At 38.0% G+C, this 22927-nt stretch overlaps 1 protein-coding gene across 4 annotated transcripts; it reads right to left on the reverse strand.

The window, feature by feature from the left end:
- Window positions 1-322: 322 nt before the first annotated feature.
- zmp:0000000936 (interleukin-1 receptor type 1) lies at window positions 323-19719 on the reverse strand. Of its 4 annotated transcripts, none has more exons than XM_027006836.2 (11): window positions 19337-19719; window positions 10062-10157; window positions 8984-9236; window positions 8351-8531; window positions 8007-8178; window positions 7169-7231; window positions 6916-7054; window positions 5861-6006; window positions 5245-5388; window positions 3252-3419; window positions 323-2915 (listed from the first exon to the last, which is right to left on the reverse strand). In XM_027006836.2, exons 2-11 carry the CDS (start codon window positions 10153-10155, stop codon window positions 2488-2490), a joined length of 1788 nt encoding a protein of 595 aa, XP_026862637.2. In that variant the 5' UTR covers window positions 10156-10157; window positions 19337-19719; the 3' UTR covers window positions 323-2487. The 4 variants fall into 4 exon arrangements, with proteins under 4 accessions (XP_026862637.2, XP_026862636.2, XP_026862638.2 ...); XM_027006835.2 differs by lacking the exon at window positions 19337-19719 and adding an exon at window positions 18374-18986; XM_027006837.2 differs by lacking the exon at window positions 19337-19719 and adding an exon at window positions 17731-17913.
- Between the last annotated feature and the right edge of the window lie 3208 nt (window positions 19720-22927).

Genomic DNA, 22927 nt, shown 5'->3' on the forward strand with positions numbered 1-22927 from the left:
CTCCGCCCCTCGTTTGATTGCTCACACCTGTCGCTCGGTTCTACCTTGTTAAGTTCATGTATTTAAACCCTGTTGTGTGTGCGTGCGTGCGTGCGTGTGCACTGTTCATTGTGTTTGGTGGATGTATGAAAGCCCATCTGTTTCAAAGCCTTCCTTTATGTTAGCCTGTTTTGTTCTCCTAGTCTGTGTTATAGCCTGTTTCCCCTGTTTTCCTTAGTGTGTTTGTTTATGTATTCCCGTAATCTCCGTGTTTGTAAAGGAATGGGACATTGGCCAATAATTAAAAGGTTAAAAGGGAAAATACAGTATCAGTCTCTACACATTTGCTTTGGCAGAGAGTATTTAATTATAACAGTGGACAATGGTTTAGTCAACAAACTTAAATTTGAGGCCAACAAATATTGGCCAATATATTAATCAGTTTACTACAAGGTATTGTTATAAACTGATTAAAATAAATGCTTGAAAATCTAATCTTCCTGGCAATAATTACATAATCTTTTTAAAGAGCCTTATTATCTTAAGCAAACATTAAAATGCAACATTTTAATACTTGTACTGTATTTTAATATTAACTATTAAATGTTTTTATACTGGAAATGATATGCTAATTTTCCTGGTAAAGGAAAATTTAGACATTATTTCAACAATGACTTCCACAGGGCATAATAATTTCCAGGTGCATATCAGGAGTGACAACTAAGTGGCCAACCTGTTCAATTAACTTGTGTGATTACAAAATCAGACCAAAATACAGAAAACTGGAGTTAAGCGCTCAGTCACAGCCACGTCAGTGACAAACATCCTAAAATGAAGCCTTGCTCGGATTGTAAACTATCCAGTAGCTAATGGTCCAGAGCAGCAAGGCTGATTTGGCCACTTTTGGCATTATTTCTTTTGTCTTCTCATTTGTATCGCCAATAAAGGTGTACATAATTTTTTTTATACAAACTGAATTACAATCTGCATACTGAATACAATCCCAATATTCACATAACACTGGTCAAAAGATTTTGCTTCATGCAAAAAACCTGCTTCTTGTGTATTTTTGCATGCTGAATCCAAATATGTTTTCAGAATCTCTTTATCACCCATATTTTTCTGTTCCAGAATACTCACATTATATAGTAGACACTACCAAGGAAAGAGGCCAACGTATACAGGCAAACATATGTACGTTTGTACATATTTTAAGTGTAATAACACACTTATTTATGAATAAGTAATGTATACTTAATGTAGCAGCCAATAGCTCTGTCACTTAAAAATCATACTTTATAAAACGATTTGAATTCAGCATAAAAAGTAAAGTCCATAAACATTTTTTCAAATGAACAAGTAGGTGTCAGAAGTACTGGCAGGGAAATGTAAAATTAAGATTCCAAAGTCAAGTTGGTCCAAAGTTAATATTCCAAACTTATTTTGGTCTTTATTTGATTTCAGAAGTTTTAACACTCAACCTTTTGGACCAGAGGTTACTAAAGCACAGAAGAATCAGTGTCCACCAATGTGAACCATCACGACTTAAAATATAAAGATGACTTCACAGGGACAAATACCCACCCAATTTTTCAACAAGACAGTCTTTGTCTTGGCTAAATAAGAAGTCTGTTTAAGCCAACTTTATAATTAAAGTTGGTTCAAAACTGAGTAAAAAAAATGACTAAAAGAAGTAAACAAAGTAGCTTTAACTGTTACAAATTCACCTTTTCCTTCTAAGAAGGTTTCACAAAAGGATTATACCAGCAGCACATTTTCTTTGGTCTCCTTATTCAGATGTTTTGCACTCAAGCCAAGCTGAAAAATAGTCCAATCTTTTGTGTAGCCATAAAAACAACAACAAATATCAAAAAGCCTTTACAGTATGTTGCAAGAATAGCAGTTTCATGGACTGTGACAGGATGCCTGTGATCAGTAGATCATGTGACAGTGTTACCAGTTGGCATCACTGTTATTTATTAACAGCCTTTTATCCACAACGACTTACATGTATTTATGTATGACAGTGTGTCAGTAGGCCTGGGTATGGCTTTAGTCACTAGGGAGGCCAATGTAGGTTTATGTCTACAGACCTTTTGTATGTGGTTGGCTTAAAAGTGAGCTTGGAGGGTGGGTGGGTCTGGGAAGTCAGACTTCACTGTTGAGCCTTCTGGAGGTGTCGAAGTCTTAATTAACACTTAAACACTGACAAAAGCCATACGAATGAAGCGAGTGGGCTGGGCCCTATGTGAAACTCTAATGCTTTGGCACAAAATATTTGACATCTTATCCTGTGTATATTTACAACGGTGCTCCCTGGGATTCAAACCCATGACCTTGGTACTACTATTACCTTGTGCTACCTGTTTACCAGGTGAGTTACTGTTTTGATATGCTGTTTAAAGTGCACTGTGGCCCTCCACTCCATCCTTGAGTGCACTCCATTCTGGAGTTCACATACCTGTTGCCTCTTGGCCTTTTGAACTTAGATCTACCATGAACATTGCTTCACAGGGCCAGAAGCATATTTCTCCTCGAGTGAGGCTTTGCCTTGCCCCTCACTGGCATGTTGTAGCGAACCTTCCTCCAAAAGCGGGCAGGCAAAGGGCTTGAAGTGAGAGCCAATTCAGCCTCGCTGACTTCCTCTGTTTTTCTAAACCAGCATGTCCACCTCCTCATGCTCTTCCTCTTCCAGGCCTGCAGAGCCCCCTGTTTCTCCCGGAGCAGACGCACTGACTCAGGGAGACCTGAGGGGTCCTTGACCTCCTCCATCTCCAGGAGTATCACTGTAAGCGAGCCATCCACTAGGACTCGGTGCAGACCCATCTGCTGCTCCAGCCAGACCATTCCCTCGGGACGGCACAGTGATGCTGTTGTGTAGAGCAGCAAGAGTCGACGGCAGCACCTCATGGTGTGCTCAACCACATTTGCTACAGCTACAAGAAAGAAGGTCTTGCATAGTTACATGTGGCTGAAAAGGGTTATACTGCTCCCTTAAAAAGTTAAAACTTATAAAATAATGTAAAACAATAGTTCATTGAGGGAGAAGTTTTGGCTTGGCCTCATTAGAACCATATTCCACCCCAAACTCAAATCATTAAAAGTCAAGCAAAAAGACTTACAACCTAATGCATATAATAATAATTTGTTCTGGTCTATCTTGATGCTAGATTACTAAGGAACAATTACAAATATGGGCAAATTAATGTAACCATCTATCCTTTCAAATCTACGCACATCCTCATCAGGAGGGGTTTACTGCAGTGGTTTACCTTGTCCAGGCAGACCATCCCGGCTTAAGATGAAAAGCCTGTACCCATAGTGTTCCTCCAGAACTTGTGGCAAGGTTTTCAGAGCAAAAATCTCAACTCTTTCACTTGAGGTATCCCACTGGAACCGTGGGTACACAACATATGCATCATACAACTTCCCATCACCATCTGGGGGAGAGATTGACAGCAAAAAAAAATAAAAAATCTAAAAACAACTTCAACCAAGACTAAAAGGGGGATTTGTGCTTGGTTGATGAACAAATGAACAAACAAGCAAAACAAGAATGAACACTTCATCACTAGGTGCTCTCAGTGCAAGTGTTAATTTATTTCCCATTACCTGCAGTTGCACATTTACAGCACATTTTTTGATCGATGCAGTCTCATCTTTAAATATTTAGTTTTAGAACTAAAACTCTAATTGTAATGAAAAGGTGAATATGCTAAAAACGAAACACTTTTTTCAACTGTTTTCTGATAGTAACTCTTTTAGTTAGATCCTTTGCCCAACTCTGTGATTAACTGCATTGACCTCTCTTAATAACACCTAAGAATTCACCATCTTCACATCTATTGCTCATTTAATTACATCAGCATGTACTGATTCTGTTCTTGCTTTCCTGATGTTACTCCCATTCTGAGGAAACCTGGTTGAGGCACATCCTGTCTGGCTAACTACAGACCTGTCAACAATCTCCACTTCCTTGCACTAGTGATGGAAAGAGTGGAAAATACTTAGCTGCAAGATTTTCTTACTAAAAAAACTTTTTGACCCTTTCCAAGTAAGGTTTTCATGAGAATAACAGTAAGGAATCTGCTCTCCTTAGAGTTGTGAACAACCTCCTGGCAGATTGTCATGCTCTTAACATCATCTGTTTATTTGACAATCAATCATGATATTTTTCTCATCTATCCTCCTATTAGAATTGTTGGTACAGCCTTAGAATGGTTCTGGTCTTATTGCAAGGTGGGCTTGAACCCAGGTCAGCTAGGTGATGACACCAATAGCCTACTGGGTGAGCAACCACACTCTAACAATGGTGGGCCTGTGTGCAGAACAGTTAGAGCTTGGATCAGGTAAAACAAAAGGAAAGAAAACTAAACAACACACGGAGCATGGAAAAAGAACAAAGGACACCACAGAAAGAAATGGCAACCCCAATGCACTGGGGAAAACCTCAGTTTCCATTGGTATGACCAAGAGATAATATGTAAATTATAAACAGAAGTGGCCAATGACATGCAGATTTATCTAAACATTTCCACCCCAGGCTATGACTGTCCCAGTTGGCTGGGTAGCCAGAGGGAAGGACACGCCCACTCCTGCTAGGGATCACACTAAACACCTGCCTTGTTCCCAGTCTCCTGAGTACTAATCACCATCACCTGTTCCACATGCACATTAGTGGCCCTTTGGATGACTTACGCCCACTGTGTACATCGCTACAAGGACTATGGAAACCTAGTAGTGGTCTCTTCACATTTTGACAATGGAAAATAAAGAGCACTTTGGCGCAACCTTGCCTCTCGCTTCTTCTGAACTGCCACCGTCACAACGACAGCTTCTATCTCAGATCTAAAGCACCAAATGAAGGGAATCTTAATTTGAATCCCTACCCTTCTTCTGTTAGTGGTCTCATGGCACTGCTGTATGAGTGGCATGTCATTCAGCACAGTGGTCATCAAACTCTGGACCCCTCTACCCTTATCTCTCTATGACCAACTCTTCTTTCATCCACAATAAAACACTATTCAATAATAAGATTTTTTTTCTTTATAATTTGTTTTGCTTACTATTTTTCTTATTTTTTTTCTATCCTTTGTTTTTCATGTAGTGTAAACACATCCTACTCTGCCTGTTTGTCTGGGTGTCAATCACTTCCTGTGTTCATGTGAGGAAGTGGCTTTTTTCTCCGCTCAGCATATTTTCAGACTGTAACTTGTGCAAGTGTGAAATGGAGAGGGCAGAGGGCATTTCCTGCACGCCACCTACCTGTGCTTTCATAAAAGAAGGGGAACACAGTTCTGAACGCTAACACAAGCTCCACTTTAAGCTCTCTGTACAGAAGCACTCCCATAATAAAAAGCAGGGCTGTCATGGCCAGAAAAAGTCCAACTGGCAAGCGCAGATCTGGATCTGTTGATACACAAAGACTGTTAACAAAAGGTAACCGTTTACCTTTCAGACAGATTACATATAATTCCAAGTATAACTTCACTTATCAGAACAGTGAGACAAATTTAAAGGTAATTGGCTATGCACAAAAAAATACAAGAAGCTCTGAACAGTAGGCAGTATAGGCATCAGACATCTGTAAACTAGGCGTCTCTGTTAAATTCTGTTTCCTATAGATATGTACATATATAATTATACACTTTAAATCTGTAGCTTGTTTAAAAAGCAAGGCTATTCTGCATCACACAAACCTACAGATGAATAAATCATGAACAAAAACATTATACATTAAATATGACTCTGATTATAAAAACTTTGTATACTGAGTGTTCCTTATTTCCATTCTGAAACTGAAACCACATGTCAAACACAGATTTAAATATCCCTTCAGTGCTAGGTTATGGGTGAATGTGAATGTGAATGTGTTTTTGACCTGTGGGATGGAGAGTAAAGTAGCCAATGGACATTCCATAGTGGTTTTCTGTCCAGCAGGTGAAGCTTTTGTTGAAATCATCCTCCAGTACTTTAGACACCAACAGGCTGCGCTCAGACCAAACACCGTTGGACACACTCCGTACACTTTAAAAAAAGACAAAGATTTTATTATGCATAAAACAGAGCAAGCTACCAAATGACAACAAAGGAAAACATTATTCTTGTGAAATCATTTTGGCAAGGAGATAGTTAATTATGCATTTATGCTACATTGTGTATTTAGAAAATATTTTGTTTGGAACTTGATAGATTTAAAGATTTAAAATTGTATTGTTAAATATTTTTTACAATATACTTAAAGAGACATTCCTGTAATATGCATTTGGAAATACAATGAGAAAAAAGCTAATGTTGTCAACATATAACCCTACAGGATATCTATGTATATGACCAGGACCACAGTCATTAAAAACATTTTACAACAATCACAGGAAACCTAATAAGCATAATTGCGTAGAGCATTATGCAGTCCTTATTATGCTTATGTTTGGACCACCTGTTGGTTATATTTTTGGGTACTTGAAAATAAATAACAGGATAGCTGTGTGAGGTCTTTTAATAACAGATATATTATTATGCCAAACAGGTACTTTTAAATGTTCTAGTTTCTGGATCCCAGTATAGATCTAGCACTAGTAATATGTTAGAAACATGATTTGGTGCTGTAAAGCTTAATGATTTAGATAAACAGCTGTGATGAAAACAATGATCAGCCTTAAAACAACACTTTTGAATTCATTTTATGGTTTTAAGAATATATTTCTTTATTGTAATTCAGTTGGCAAAACTATTTGTTAACTTAAATCCTAGTACCACTTTGTTTAAAAAAAAAGAAAAAAAGAACCAATTTGAACATTTTTAATTTTTATACCTTTCTGGGAAGGCTAAGCAAACCAAACACTCCCAATTTTGCATCAGTACAAAAAGCAAACATTATTAATAAATCTAACACACACACACACACACACACACACACAGACAGATTGTACGCACATTATAGGTGTCTGCTGGATGCGATCTGAGGGGTTTTCAGGGACAGAACTACCATTCATGAACCAGAAGGGCTTTGTGCTGTGGGTCTCTGTGTTTTGGCCAGGTACAAAAACACGGCAAAGCTTCTTTAGCTGAGAGCCTGTTCACACACAAAATCAACCACAAATTGTGTTGGAGTCCTTCATCATTCTACTTCATAGATTTACTATATGTAATGAAACACAACTGAATATTTGTTTAAACTGCAGCTCACCTAGAGCTACTTTAATATGCTCTTTAGCTGGCTCAATCACCTGAGGTCTTGATAACCAGTCACCTGAAGAGAAGAAAGTCATTAATAAATAATGACAAAAAACAGCATTAATATACAAAAACAAAACAGACATTTTGCATATGGCACAAGTGTGCGTCAATATTTTAGCAGGAAATTAATATGACCAGATGTAAAGGCATTCCATTATCAGAAGAGGGCGCTGTGGAACATCTGTTAAACAATTTCAGAACAAACTAGAAACTATACTATATCACATACCAAATCATGATTATCGCCATCAAACATCATTGGAAAGGCTTACCTTATACCTAAACTCATTGGACATGTGTGCATTTTGTATTTTACTTTAATTTGATACGAAGATTTAGGTGTATTATAATAGTCATAGCTTTTTAAGTTTAAATTCTTACTTATATATTAGCTTGTGTGTGTGCACAAATTTGTTAATAGTTTATAATAATTCATATATATGTACAACTTGTTTATAAATGAAAAGCTATCACCTAGATAACTTTCAACTTTTTTTTTTTTTTTTTTTTTACATCTTTTACATTTTAAAAGATCTAAAAATACCTGAATTCTAAAGGAATGAATTAGTGCTATGTGACAAACTGTCAGTAGGTGCCAACATAGAAAATAGAATCTTTTGTTGCTGTGTGATATAAAAGCAGAAGGATAGACTGTGAGAAAAGCAGAGGACGGTTACTGTAAATTATGAATTAGGGTTAGGTAGTGATTGCCACAAAGGCCAATAATGCCTGCAAGAAGGCAATAACCAGAAAAATGGTGTCACATTATCCTTCTATTTTATTCTCACCATTTATTTCACACTCTATGGTCTCTGCAACTTCACTGATGACACCAGCAAGGACAAACGTCATTCTGCATGTATAAAATCCAGCATCATCACGAGAAACATTGCGGACAAGAAGCACAAGTTTGTCTTTCATAAACATAAACCTGCGACTATTCTGTAGGAGCTCACAATCCTACAAGACAGAAAACACAAGTGGAAGAAAAGAAAACAACAATGAGCAGATTCCTTATGATGGAATTAATTTTATATCATATAGAGACAGGATTAATTCTCTTATCTGAATTAAAGATGGAATGAGTTATCTTGTATGGTTTAAAGACCTTATTATGAACTGTACAGCTAACCTTGTACCACTGGATAGAGAACCTGTCTGCTGCACTGGCATATTCACTTAAAGGGCAGACCAGGTTGTCATTCACAGCTTCTTGCAGCCTTTGAAGTGCTGTCCGTGGTCTGCCACACTCTCCGACCTCAGCCTTGTCCACTACCACAACAGTGGCCTGTTTATAGCAACTCTCAGGAGTTCTGTTCAAAATCATGACAACAAAACACTTTGTAGAATTGTTCCATCAGGGTTCAACATATACTTTGGCTACACAAAAATGAATATGAATAGCTCATATAAATGGCAGATCTCAAATGTTTCCCATGATCATTAAGATTAAGGGGATTCCACCTCATGGGTAACATTTTCCAAAAAATAATTGATATGCAGTTACTCAGAGCATGTAGAAGATGCATTTAATTCCTCTTTCTGGTATGTGGCAATTAAGCACAAGGCTAACCACATTTATGTCAACATGGTAAGCAGTCTACTATAGTTTCACATGCATTTTGTTAGTTTGCAAGAGAAGAATTTGACTTGTAGGAAAATTCATGATCTAATGCACGTTCCTTTAGCCTCCACACATGGTGAAGAACAAAAGCAGATTAAAAACAACCAATGCTGAAAAATACCAGCCACTGACTTTTAGTACCTGACAACACACAAGTAAGATCCTTGGTGTTCCATGGTGCTGTTGAGAAACAAAAGTGATGTTCCCCTAATTAGACGACCCTCCTCTTCTTCAGTGACCACAAGTCCACGTCTCAGGTCATACCATGTTATATTATAAGGTGTGTTTAGAAAATCAAAGACATATTGATTCACCAAAGAGCAGTTCAAATATGCAGCCTCTTTTGGGACTGTGAAGACACGATCAAATGTCTCTTCATAGTCTTTACAGACTTCTGTACAAACACATACACAAGAAAAGAGTAAATTATTATTGAAACACACTTAAAATATGATGTTCAGTACTAGAATGGTAGAAATCAACCTTGAAACTTTGTCTTATTTCCCAGTTGTCATGTTTTATCATAGTATAAAAACTATGTGCATATGAGCAAATGACTCATGTCAATCTTAGATATTTTTCATACATTTTTTTTTCCTTTCAGTTTTTGCACACTGCAGCTGCATTGTACATGTATTTGTGATAAACCAAATATTCTCATTTTCATTCTCAGGTACACTATATGGACAAAAGCACTAGGACACCCACACAGTACACCAACAGCAGCTTTAATGACATCTCATTCTAAATCCATAGGCATTGATTTGGAGTTGGTCCCCCCTTTTTCAGCACTCCTTCCAACACTTGGGATTATGTTTGGTGATGTAAGGCTCGCATGCAGCTGCCTGCCATAAAGCTCCCAGTGCTCAGTTTTTGTCCTGATGTTAATGCCAGAGGAGGGTCTCTGCAGTTACTGAGTCAGTGGAGCATAGGTGACTTTTACGCACTATACACCTCATCACTCGCTGACCCCACTCCGTAACTTCACGTGGTCTGTCTACTTTGTGGCTGTTTTGCTGTGGTTCCTAAACCTTTCCATTTTCAATAATAACACTCACGTTTCTGCTCTGTCAATTTCCAGCACAAATTTCAGGACATATTCCAGCAAAAATTCAGTTGTTAGGGATGGGAAATCTGGCTTACCAGTTTTTCTTATCAAAAGCAACAAAACATTCAGTTTTCAAAGTATTCAGGTTGGCACATGCTAGGACAGTCTTACCTTGACCTACAGTTTCATTGAGTACCAATTCACCTACTGCACTCACTCCAACAGTCCATGCCAAGGAGAGCAGAACAAATGGCCTCGCACTCATATCTGAAAGAGATCAAGAAAATAGGCATCACTTATAAAAGCTCTTAAAACTTTCAAAAAAGTTAAATATTTCTATGATGAATACACATTAGATTAGTGGCACGTCCATATCCATGTGGCTGGGTACTGTGAAAGGGCCATTAATAACTTCTGAAATACAAGATATCTTTAACAAGAATCTTTAACTGTCATCCCTACATCAAGGATTTATCAGGCAAAAAGGGACAAGTGGCTAAAAATTTGCTGCCATTCAAAGTGGAAGTATTTATCGACCCCACAGCCATCATCTTTATTCATTAGGCCATTTTGCTCATTAGACCTCACCACCAGAACTGGTGAATTATATAAATGACTATTTTTACATTTTCATTCATTTTTACAGGTAATACAAATTACCTACAGGTACTACCACCTAACCAAAATGGCTATTTTTATTTACATTTTATTCTAACAAATTTTTTTTTTTTCATTTTAAGCATCATTAATCCTCAAGTTTTTTAAACATAATGTGTCATTATTTATTCACACTAAACTTGTGTAGTGCAGGAACACAAACATTATTTGCCTAATATCTATTTAAACATAGTTTTTATGGGCATTACAGGCTTTGTCAACCGGATATGACATTTATTCACAAACATCCTTTTTTAGATTATTATGGATTTTTTTTCATTTAATGGCTGTTCTTATGCTACTGTTGACTGGCAGAACACTCTAACACTTATTATTTGGTACTGTTTGGTATTGCACTTTTCACTGTTTCATATATAACTTATGCTTATTTAGCATTTCTTCTAGGTATCAACATTCATTCTTGTATTTTAGCAGAACTCTAGTTCAGCAGTATCTTTGAGTCTGACCTACTGTACTGACTAGTGTTGTATCTAAATCTCCAATTAGCTAGTTTTAAAATTAAAATAAAGAAGCAGAATTCAGGATTAGTTAAAGAGAATATCTGGTCCCGTCCATTACTGCAAGTTAAAGCTAATATGCATTTGAGGAACCCTCCAGAGAATGTCTAACAATCATACAAAGAACCCACATTTTTATACATTTTTCAGAAGTGATTATGTATTCACCCCACTTTATTTTACATATTGGTGTTTGCATTCTCCACCATTATATCCAAACCATACATTAGTCAATATATGCAAGCTGACATTCAATACCCACACCAGTTGGAGCCCGGTTCCACTACATTCCATGAGAAGACTTCTCTTTTTTAAAATGACCTCATCCTAAGGAAGGTTGTTTTTCTCTACTGTCCTGTGCCTGGTACAGAGATAATATATCTTACACTAAGGTCTGCTGAAGCCTACTCAGAATCCTTTGCAGACGCTCTCTATATAGATCATTTTAGAGGATACAGAATCTATATGATTATTTATGTTTTAAATTATAATATTATACAGGAAGGCCTTTGGTCTTATTGCATGCCTTAATCAAACTGTTTTTTTTGGTCCATTTTGACACTACAGTGGCACTGTACTTGTCAATTTCAATCACAAATAATCCATTGCTTCAAAATAATGTAATTTCAATATCTTTATTTCCCCATTAATTAATGCTTTCTGAAGAACACTGCAAAATGATAAATGAAATTCATACTTGGGAATTGTCCCCCATGCTGTGTTTTTATGTATGTAAAACATTTTATCTTATCTTATTTTGAAGGTGGGTCCAACAGTGTGTACAATCATTATTGTGCATGTTGAAATGTGCCCCTGAAAGCTAAAGCATCTGAACAGCAGCAGATTTTCCCAAGCACTGTTTGCTTTGAGTCGTGCTCATGAGATAATGGGCCGGGTACTCAGTGTACTCTGCACCCTGACTGACGCAAGTTTTGAATGTAAATGGTGGGTGTTTGTGCCACTGACTCAAAGGTCAGCATGTGTCTCCAGTTTACAAACACCTTAAGGTTAGTTTACTTATATTTCATTTAATTGCACATGAATTCTATTTACACTAAAGCTAGGGTTAATCCTCTGGTCCTCCCTTGACACCAAGGGACCATCATTCTGCCTTGCATGACCTTTCAATCGGAGAAAGCAGTTTCTCCCATTATATTATTGAGTACACATTTTATCATGATGCCTTCTAGTATATGCACATCAGTGAGTGCATCATCTAAATTAATAAACATAAATCCACATCTTGTAATGTTTGCTATATCTTAGGATCAGAAAACACCTTAAAACTCTTTGTCAAGAATCAAGGATTCAAATGGATTTACAAATTATTATTTATCTTCATAGCCACAACAGCAACTCACAATTAAATGCCTTCAGATAGTTATATGAACCCTGTCATCACTATTTCATTCATCCTCCCCATTACTTTACCATATTGACACTTTCCTCTGTGTTCAAACTTATAAATAAAATATTTAAATCATTTAATTAGCACCAATCAAATGCTCCAATTGTTGACTACTAGAGTACATTTATTTTTAAGTTATGAGTTCCCATCCTGTTCTCATTGAAATTAACGACACATAAGGCAAACTCATGGCATCAAGCTAAAACACAGATTCCAACACAAACACAGGTTTCTGTGACTCAGATATGGTTCTGTGTCTCAAACACAGGCTTCTGCTATTCAAACGCAGGGTTCTGTGACTCAGATATGGTTCTGTCTCTCAAACACGGGCTTCTGCTATTCCAACGCAGGGTTCTGTGACTCAGATATGGTTCTGTGTCTCAAGCACAGGCTTCTGCTATTCAAATACAGGGTTCTGTGACTCAGACATGCTTCTGTGACTCAAACACAAACACAGGCTTCTGCTATTCAATCACAGTGTTCCTTGACTCAGACATGGTTCTGTGACTAAAACACAGGGTTCTGCTATTTATTCACAGGATTCTGTGCACTCAGCTGCTTGATAGATATGTTTATAGTTGAGATGTTTTGTTTTACTGCAGAGACCAGACTAGTCTCATGTCAAAATAATGTAAAAAACCTTGCTATTTCATATTGGCTAACACAATTACTTGAACACTTATGTAGTCTGTAAGCACATGGGATGACAGGCTTGTCAATGCAGAACAAGTACCAAAATCTGATGAAAAAAAACCTTCTTTCTAAATAGGAGCATTTTCATGTCTCCACCATCACGAGGAACTAAATCTGTTTAGCTTGGCAAAAAACTTAGGTGTGTGAACATAACAAACAGGATCCAAGCCAGTGAAACAGGATGTGAGAGTAGGCACCACTGGATTTGGTCTATTTGACCACATGGAACCACTGAAACCACAGAAATAGGTTTATCTGGGTTCATATAAACATTTAACAGAACTTAATGCCTTTCAAGAATGAAATGCTAAGATTGCAGCAAGCTCTCTTCTGCATTTTATAAATCACTAACTCAGCAATGCTGCTTGACACATCTGTACATGTTTTGACTTGTTTACAAAATTGTTCATGGTCAGGTCTGACATTCCTCTGTACATTTAACAGATGTTCTATAACAAACACTGTTACAGAGGTTTCAGCCCTCTATGTATATAGTGTACAAAACATTAAGGATAGCTTACTAATATTGCATTATATCCCATTTGGAATCAGCTGACAATTGTTTACTTACTTACAAACTGTTTACTTATCTGTATCATTTGACTTCTTTAACTTTAACACTCAGCTATTGTCCCACTGTACACACCTACTGTTCCACAATACACATTTTGCCACATCTACTGAATATGGTCAGGATATTCCATTGTGCCACTGCTTTGAGACAGTACCGCACTGCCGTGAGACACCATGCTACTGCCATGAGACACTAGACCACTGCTGTGAGACACTACCGCACTGCCATGAAACACCATGCTACTACCATGAGACATTAGACCACTGCTGTGAGACACTACTGCACTGCCATGAAACACCATGCTACTACCATGAGACATTAGACCACTGCTGTGAGACACTACTGCACTGCCATGAAACACCATGCTACTACCATGAGACACTAGACCACTGCTGTGAGACACTACTGCACTGCCATAAGACACCATGCTACTACCATGAGACATTAGACCACTGCTGTGAGACACTACCGCACTGCCATGAAACACCATGCTACTACCATGAGACATTAGACCACTGCTGTGAGACACTACTGCACTGCCATGAAACACCATGCTACTACCATGAGACACTAGACCACTGCTGTGAGACACTACTGCACCGCCGTAAGACACCATGCTACTACCATGAGACATTAGACCACTGCTGTGAGACATTGTCACTGGTGTGAACAACTATACCACTACCACAAGTCTCTATGCTGTTCTTTCTTAACCATTTTCTTTCACATGCACAGTCTATGGTTCAGTTGTGTCTACACACACCCCTCCACTTCTACTACTACTACACACACACACTTAGCTACTTTACATTGGCTCCCAGTAAAATTTCGTATTGGTTATAATATACTTTTAATGACTCACAAAGTACTGAATGGTCTTGCCCCACAGTACCTTAGAGAACTCCTAATGTATTATGATCCACCACGTCTGCTTAGATCAAAAGGTGCAGCTCTTTACTAGTACCAAGAAAATCTAGCACAGGGGGCAGAGCCTTTTCCTATAAAGCTCCGACACTATCGAATAACGTTCTTGTAAATGTTCAAGACTCAGACACAGTCTCCATATTTAAAGCTAGGCTAAAAGCCTATCTGTACAGTCAGGCATTTTATTAACTACTTCCCATCTTAGGTAAAGGTGTAGATCTGGGGTCCATGGGCATTGAGAGTTATGGTAAACTGGGATGGTATGATGTTTTTCCTTGCCACTGTCACCCTTGGCTTGCTCACTGGGGGCTTGGACTTGAACATTTGTAAAGCTGCTTTGTGACAACATCTGTTGTAAAAAGTGCTATATAAATATATGTGATGTGATTTGATTTGACATGTACCACATACACCCACTTATTTGTGTTTTCATACGGATCTCATTCTCTCATGTTTATATTTTATGTTCTTAATTAAGCCACTGGGTTTAACTCTTCCTCTGGGTTCTTTTTGCACAACAGTTTGCATTTACATTTATTTAATTTAGCCGAGGTTTTCAATCCCAAAAAGAAAGCTACATGAATCTCACCTACAGGAATTAATTATAAGTATGTTTTTTTCTGGACTAAATGAAGGGCAATAGCGTGCAGTGATTCAATACCAGAGTGTGCTTGTTTCTGCACTATATGAAGTGTACTAGAAAGCAGTATATTTACAAAAATCTTTTCAGCACTGATTGATACAGGATAAATATGGCCTGTGATACATCATTTAAATAAGTAAATCCTGAAAGGGTCAACTGTGGGTCAATAAATAAATCTAAAAGAAAGCAGAGTTCCCATCATAGGAACATACAAGATCTTGACAATTTTCCACATTTCCCATATTCTTAACGGGGAACACTTAAGCTAACAGTTTCCAAGCTGGGACAAGTATTAATTTCTCTAAAGCAGCATCTCTGAAATTAGACTAAAAACCCAGACAGCAGATTGACCCAGCAGATAGAAAAAGAAACAAATTTGCACATAATTAACAGCACTGTTGCTAACAGTAAATGCACAGCAGTGCATCACATAATCAGAGTCTGAGAGAGAACCACCAGAGCAGCAATCTTGTTCAGCACTGCAATTCCCTGCAGAACTGTGAACGTCTCAACCAGAAACAGGCCGTGACACTGACCACTGGCTACAGATGCTGATGGCCTATAACAGATGTTCAAGATTACTCACGCTGAACATCTTTTCCTTACCTTTTCTGTCAGACACATTTCCAAAAAGTGCTAAATATAATAACAGAGACTAATAAACAGTAATAGCAGCAACACATGCTTTTATTCGCATTGAAGGAGAAAATCGAGGTGCCTGGTGTGAACAGCGTTGAATATGCAACCCACTCCAGCATATGCGGGAACTGCAAGGAAATATCAGCAGTGAAAACAAAACATCTCACTTTTAAAAACCCCATTAGTCTCAGATATTTAACCTGCTAAACTCTGATTTAAACACACCGTATCATGTTAGGTGTACATGTTAATCATTTCCTGCTTGATGTTAGCTACTTTTAAATTAAACATATTAGCCTACTTTTGAAGAATGTCTGTGAACATTCCATAATTCATAAATCACATAACTGGTGTGTGATAAAAATCAAGCACACCAGCATATTGTGTATTAATTGCTGTTCAACAGAGCATTAGAATGTTAAAACACATAAAGTTAATGTCTCGGAAAGTGCCAGGATAATTCTAATATCTCCAAAATGGCTACTGTATTGGGCTTTCATGTGCAAACATTTTAAGAGCTTACTGAAAATGCTGTGGGGAAAAAACTGTGATTAGTTATTAGTGATCCTATAGATGAAACAGTTGGTAAGTGAGAAGGGTCAAAGGAAAATAGTGAGACTCATGTAAGCATACAGACAGGCCAAAACCAGATAAATCACATCTGAATTCAACAGCAGAGTGCAGAATATCATATCAGAACTTTTTCTCAAATGGACTACAACAGCCAAAGAACATGTGGCGTTTCAATGATTTTAGTAAAGATCAAGAAAGCGTGTCTCCAGTGGGCACAAGAGCCTCAAAACTCTATCATAAGTAAAAAAAAAAAAAAAAAAAAAAAAAAGACCTTTTGGAATAAATCTAGGTGCCTTTTGTATGTGAGCTATTACAAAGATCAGAATTATGTGCAAGTGCTGGTAGTGTGATAATTGCAGGTAAACGTTTTACCAGGATATATTACAGCTCCTTATTACCACTGAAGAATGGACGAATACACGATATATCTAAGCATTATCAGTGGACAGTTTGATTCCTTCGTGGTTAGAGTTTATCTGCACTACAGTTCATCTGATATTTCCAGCAAAGATAATGCACCATATGACAAGGCTCATATTGACACTGAATGGTTCTAGGAAAAATGCAGCAATGCAGAAGGTAAGTGTTTGACAGGCTCCCTCTCTGCCCTGCTTCTAGAATGATCAGCCATTTCATTAAAATCCATCCACATGCATTTTCTACATATACCTATCGTACAGGTGTATTACACACCTGTGTACAGTTACCATGTGTAACAATTTGCCAACCACCGCCAACCCTTTTACTGGTCAATTTCTGACCACAGGACCACTGCTAAATATCACCTGGGTGGAAGACCTCCCAGTCAGACTGCAGAGTTAGTGGCCTGGTAGTGGATGTTGTGCTGTTATGACTGTGTCAGGTAACAGCCGTGTAGAAGACAGGAGCCTCATTTAAAACAATGGGTTAGGGTAAAAAGGTTTTATGCACATCTCAGGCTTTCTTTTCAAATGGGGCTGACCTTTTCCCAGGATAGAAGACCAATAATGTGCATAGTGTGTGCTGACCATTTTTCTGCAGTAGAAACAGCTTAGCACACTCAGACTGATTGGCTAAACTGAAATCACAAGTGCACACTGTAATATTGTATATTGTCTAATTCACAAGCAACCACAGATGTCTAATACACTCCACCAACCTGCACTGAGTCACTCTGTCTTTCACAAGAATTAAGCACAGACAGTCAACAAAGTACAAAACTGGGTACTCACTGTGTACTGGGTACTCTTCAGAAGACAAATCGATGAAAAATAAAATTACTTATGAGGAAGAATATAAGCATGCCAATTGATATAATGACAGATTAAGCATTCAGAAAAGAATACCTCAAGAAAATTAGATTTAAATTGATATTCAGTTTGGAATTATTTAGTAGTTATTTCTGTGCTGAACATTCCCAGAACTGTAAGCTCTAACCTCCAGCAGTCAGAGACAGCAGGACAGGGAGTCCACTCTTATGGTTCACGACTCACTGTATCCCAGAACAGTGTGACTGATGGTCAAATATCATCCATTCACCAAGACAGTACAATACAAATGTTTACATAACATACTATGTGAGCAGCAGGACATTTCCGCGGTTTTCTTTTCAGAATTATAATCATGGGGTTATGATCACGTGGGCTAGCTTTTCTAGGGGAAAAGGGCTATTAAGGAAAGTTCATGGGCAAGCAACTAGTTATTTTGGAAGTTTTTTTTAATTTTTGTTTTTTTTTTACACGATTGGTTGTACGAAAGTCTCGAGCTTCTAACAATCGATTGCCGAGTTTATTTGGCCATAATTTCCTGTCAGAATAAAACACGTACACATACGCCCACGTATGAAATAGGTAGCCTGCTGAAGAAGAGCCTCACCTCTTACTTGGCAGACTCCATATCCACTCTTTCTGGAAAGCAACGTGTTAAAACGGAATCAGACTATATAACGGATTTTAGGTTACGGATCAGTAGCTTGTTAATAAACAAATCTTAACGACGCAAAATGTTCCGTTTCTTATCCGAGCAGCCTCGCTGACAGCTTCGTTTCTTCTCCATGGACAGAAACGTTCGACAAACCGCATGTTGCAATTTCCTTTTAGAGCCTGGATTGCTTTCCTCTTCACCCGTCAATTGCGCAATTTGTGTAGCAGTGAAGGTATCTAAACGCAGAAGTTAGCTATGTATACAAGATCGGGAAAAAATACAAAGTCGGTGTTTTCAACCGCGCTGAATGAGATTATTCCTGTAGACATTACAGGTTACTTCACAGCAGTTCAGAACCGATACTGTTATTCGCTCTTCCCTCTTCAAGCCTAGGACACATTGGGAGGACGCCAATCCTACATCACTATTTGGAATGGAACGTTTTCTTTTTCCTTTCTGTGGAGTGCAACTTACAACAGGTTCCTCCCACCTTCGACTTTACCCAGATTTATGGTTCAGGCCCCAGCCAACTCTTCCCTACGGATCTCTCACACTTCTTTGCACCATTTCCCACCCAAGAGCGCGTTCTGTTTTCTTCTGTTTCTTGCACCCCTCCAAACAAATTTTGCGATACACCCCAGTAACTGTGCTTGGCATACTTTTGTAGCTACTTGAAGTGACATACAAAAAAAATCTTTATTTACAGAGTTCTGAATTTCCCTAATTTTTTTTAAAAATTATTCTAAGTGGTAACAATAATACTAAACAATACTCAGATTTTGAACTAATGTTATTAGTTTTCCTGCTGGCATGTTCTGGTTAAATGCATAGTTAACAAAAAAAAAAAAAGTATTGCATGGAGAGAAATAAAGAATGTATAATGCTTAAGCATTTTCAGTAGTTTTTGTAACATACCTCGGTTTTGTTTTGCTGAGTTGGGTGGTTTTGAAGATGAAAGAAGCCGCACCGCAGAGGATTTGCAAGAAGTCGCTGAGGATTTGGTTCAGCATAGTTTGTTTAACAAGCTTTAAAAAATAAAGTAAAAGAAAAAAAAGGGGAAGTCTTTGATGAAATTGCAGTGGATCATAATGAGACTCTCAGGAGCGATTCTCAATAAATAACAGCAAAGCAGCCCCCCAGTCAACGTTTCAGCAAGCTAAGAGAAAAGAGAAGTCGTAGGCATCTCCTTTCAGCAGGGAAGGAGATTTTCCCAGTGCTTTTAACCTGACACCCTGTCCTGAAATCCTGGAATGTTCCATTACAGGCTAAGGCTTAAAATTAGACCAACATTTAAAAATACTTTTCTGACGTCAGTGAAAAATACAAATACACATTTGACAATATGCCACGTTTTTTATATGACAACGTAGAATTTGTGCTCTTCTTCTTTACAGGTTCTGTTATCCTCTCTCAATGATGGCTGTGGGTCCATCCAGCCTCCTGAAGAAGGTACACTCACAGCAGCCCTATAGACAACTCAGAAGTATACATGTCACAAGATACATTATGTCCTTTGCAGTCTCTTGGGGGCATTATACTTTCCTGGTTATGAGACTAGGCCCTTGTCTTCATCACATCCTCACTCAGTTCATAGCTATTTAGGCCCTTAAGGAGTTTTAAATAGATGTTAGAGCAGGAAAACCCAGTATGACTGGGAAATGCACACTACAGACAACAACAGCAACAATAGCAATATTTCATTTCAAAATCTCAAAGAGCTTTACATAGGAAACAACAAGGTTTAATAAGATCTGGGACACTTTGGTTCTATATAACAAAAATATCTTTGCAGGGATTGGCACTAGGCCTGCTTCAGCTGAGTGAAGTGGTCGAGATGGACTATAAGACTTCATCTGAGTCAAATGGTCCAAATTGGCTGTGACGCTTCAAGAAATGAGCAAGCTTGGTCATATAAACATCATAAGCAAGACTGTGTAGTCAATGTGGAACTTGACAGGGAGCCAGATCAAACTGAACAAGGCCAGGGTAAATAAGCTCTGCTTGGGGTAATAAGCTCTGGCCGGGGTAATAAGCTCTGATTTTCTTTTACAGGTAAGGACAGGGGATCCTGCTCCAAATGAGTAGTTTTAAATTATATTCTTATTTTTGTTTATCTGCAATGTTGATAAATGTTCTGCAAATGTTGATTGTTGATCAATGTTCTGCAAAAAATATAATAGACTACAGTTAGCATTGTCATCTGGTATTATAATAAGATATAATCTATTCGGAGAAATGTTGGGTCTAAGTCTGGTCCCTTATATACTGTCATCATCCTTTGTAAAAAAAAAAAAAAAGTGATTATATAATTGTGTTACAGTACTGTAAATCTACTACTGTGCCATCAGCCTTACATGGTTTAATCAAAACTGACTGATATGAAGGCTTCTTTCACTAATGCAGGCTCTCTATTAGCAGGCTTTAAAAATACAGTACATCAAATATCTATGCAAATCAAGCATGAACCAGCATGCTAAAGGTGCACTGTATCATTCATAACATAAAACAGAGTAAAATAAAGATGATTGTGTATTCCCAGTAGTTTTCCCAACACACCTGACATTATTTATCATAACTCATCATAATTTATAGGACCTTACTGAGTTGTCAGTTTTACAGTTTTAGTTTAATTGCTACATAGTTAACTGAAAGTACTAAAAATATTTTATGAAGTTATAATTACTTTTAGTTCTCTGGATTGGTCTCTGGATTTTGCCTTTGTTTTATCTCATTCTGGTTTGTTCGTTTGGTCTATTTACTGGTATTGTACTTTTTGGATTGTTTTCCCATTTACTTTCTGGCAAGTCCTGCTTGTGACCTGATACTGTTTTATGACCATGACTTTGGATTTCCCCTGTCCTAATAAACCTGAACTGCTTGATCTTATCTGGAAGCATCTGAACTTCATCAATTGTTACATAGATGTTACATAGTCACAGATTAGGGTATCTGTAATCAAATTGGTGAGAAAACCATTCAGACAGAATGGAAGATGCCAGTTTGAATTGAAAATGTTTTTTTAAAGATAACATTTTCTGCATTCTCCTACCTTTAAAACGGTATGTTGATGCAATGTAATTATAAAATCTAATATGCATATGCACTGCCTGGCCAAAAAAAAAGGTCACCACCTAAATTTAACTAAGCAAATAGGTAAGAGCCTCTCATTGGATAATTACTGCATGGGTAACAAGTTATTTAACCCTAACTGATGCAGTGAGTAGCTTCTCATTTGTTAAACAACCATGTGGAAAGACACATCCTGTGCTCATGGAAAAGATGTTAATCTGTTTCAGAAGGGTCAAATTATTGGCATGCATCAAGCAGAGAAAACATCTAAGGAGATTGCTGAAACTACTAAAATCAGGTTAAGAACTGTCCAACACATTATTAAAAAGTGGAAAGATAGTGAGAAAACATCATCTTCAAGGAAGGAACGCGGTTGGAAAAAAATCTTGAATGATCGTGATCGGCGATCACTTAAATGTGTGTTGAAATCAAATCATAGAAAAACAACAGTAGAACTCAGGGATATGTTTAATAGTGAAAGTAAGAGCATTTCCACATCAACAATGCGAAGGAAACTCAAGGGATTGGGACTAAACAGCTGTGTAGCCTTAAGAAAACCACTTGTCAGTGAGGATAACCGGCAAAAACGGCTTCAATTTGCTAGGGAGCATAAAGATTGGACTCTGGAGCAATGGAAGAAGGTCATGTGGTCTGATGAGTCCAGATTTACCCTGTTCCAGAGTGATGGAACAGGGTAAGAAGAGAGGTGGCTGAAATGATGCACCCATAATGCCTAGTGCCTACCGTACAAGCCTGTGGGGGCAGTGCAATGATCTGGGGTCACTGCAGTTGGTCAGGTCTAGGTTCAGCAACGTTATGTGCCCAAAGAATGAGGTCAGCTGATTACCCGAATATACTGAAGGACCAGGCAATTCCATCAATGGATCTTTTCTTCCCTGATAGCATGAGCACTTCCAAGATGACAATGCCAGGATTCATCAGGCTCAAATTGTGAAAGGGTTGTTCAGGGAGCATGAGACATCATTTTCACACATGGATTGGCCACCACAGACTCCAGACCTGAACCCCATTGAGAATCTTTGGGATGTGCTGGAGAAGACTTTGCGAAGTGGTCCAAATCTCCCATCATCAATACAAGATCTTGGGGAAAAATTAATGCAACTCTGGACAGAAATAAATGTTGTGACATGCAGAGGTTTGTGGAAACGATGCCACAGTGAATGCGTGCTGTTGTCAAAGCTAAAGGTGTTCCATCGAAATATTAGAGTGTGTGACCCTTTTTTTTGGCCAGGCAGTGTGTGTTATGGTAAACTGCATATGTGTTATGTTAAACTGGGATGTTATGATGCTGCCACTTCACCTCTCTTTTGTCACTGAAGTTTGCTGACTGAGAGCAGTGGAGTGCTGATGTTCCAGGGTGCCCTCATGCCTGTGGTTCCTTCTGGCTCTTTCCTTTTATCTGTGTTGCCATAGCTA

The sequence above is a fragment of the Electrophorus electricus genome, chromosome 25, assembly GCF_013358815.1.
Source record: "Electrophorus electricus isolate fEleEle1 chromosome 25, fEleEle1.pri, whole genome shotgun sequence".
Taxonomy (NCBI): Eukaryota; Metazoa; Chordata; class Actinopteri; order Gymnotiformes; family Gymnotidae; genus Electrophorus; species Electrophorus electricus.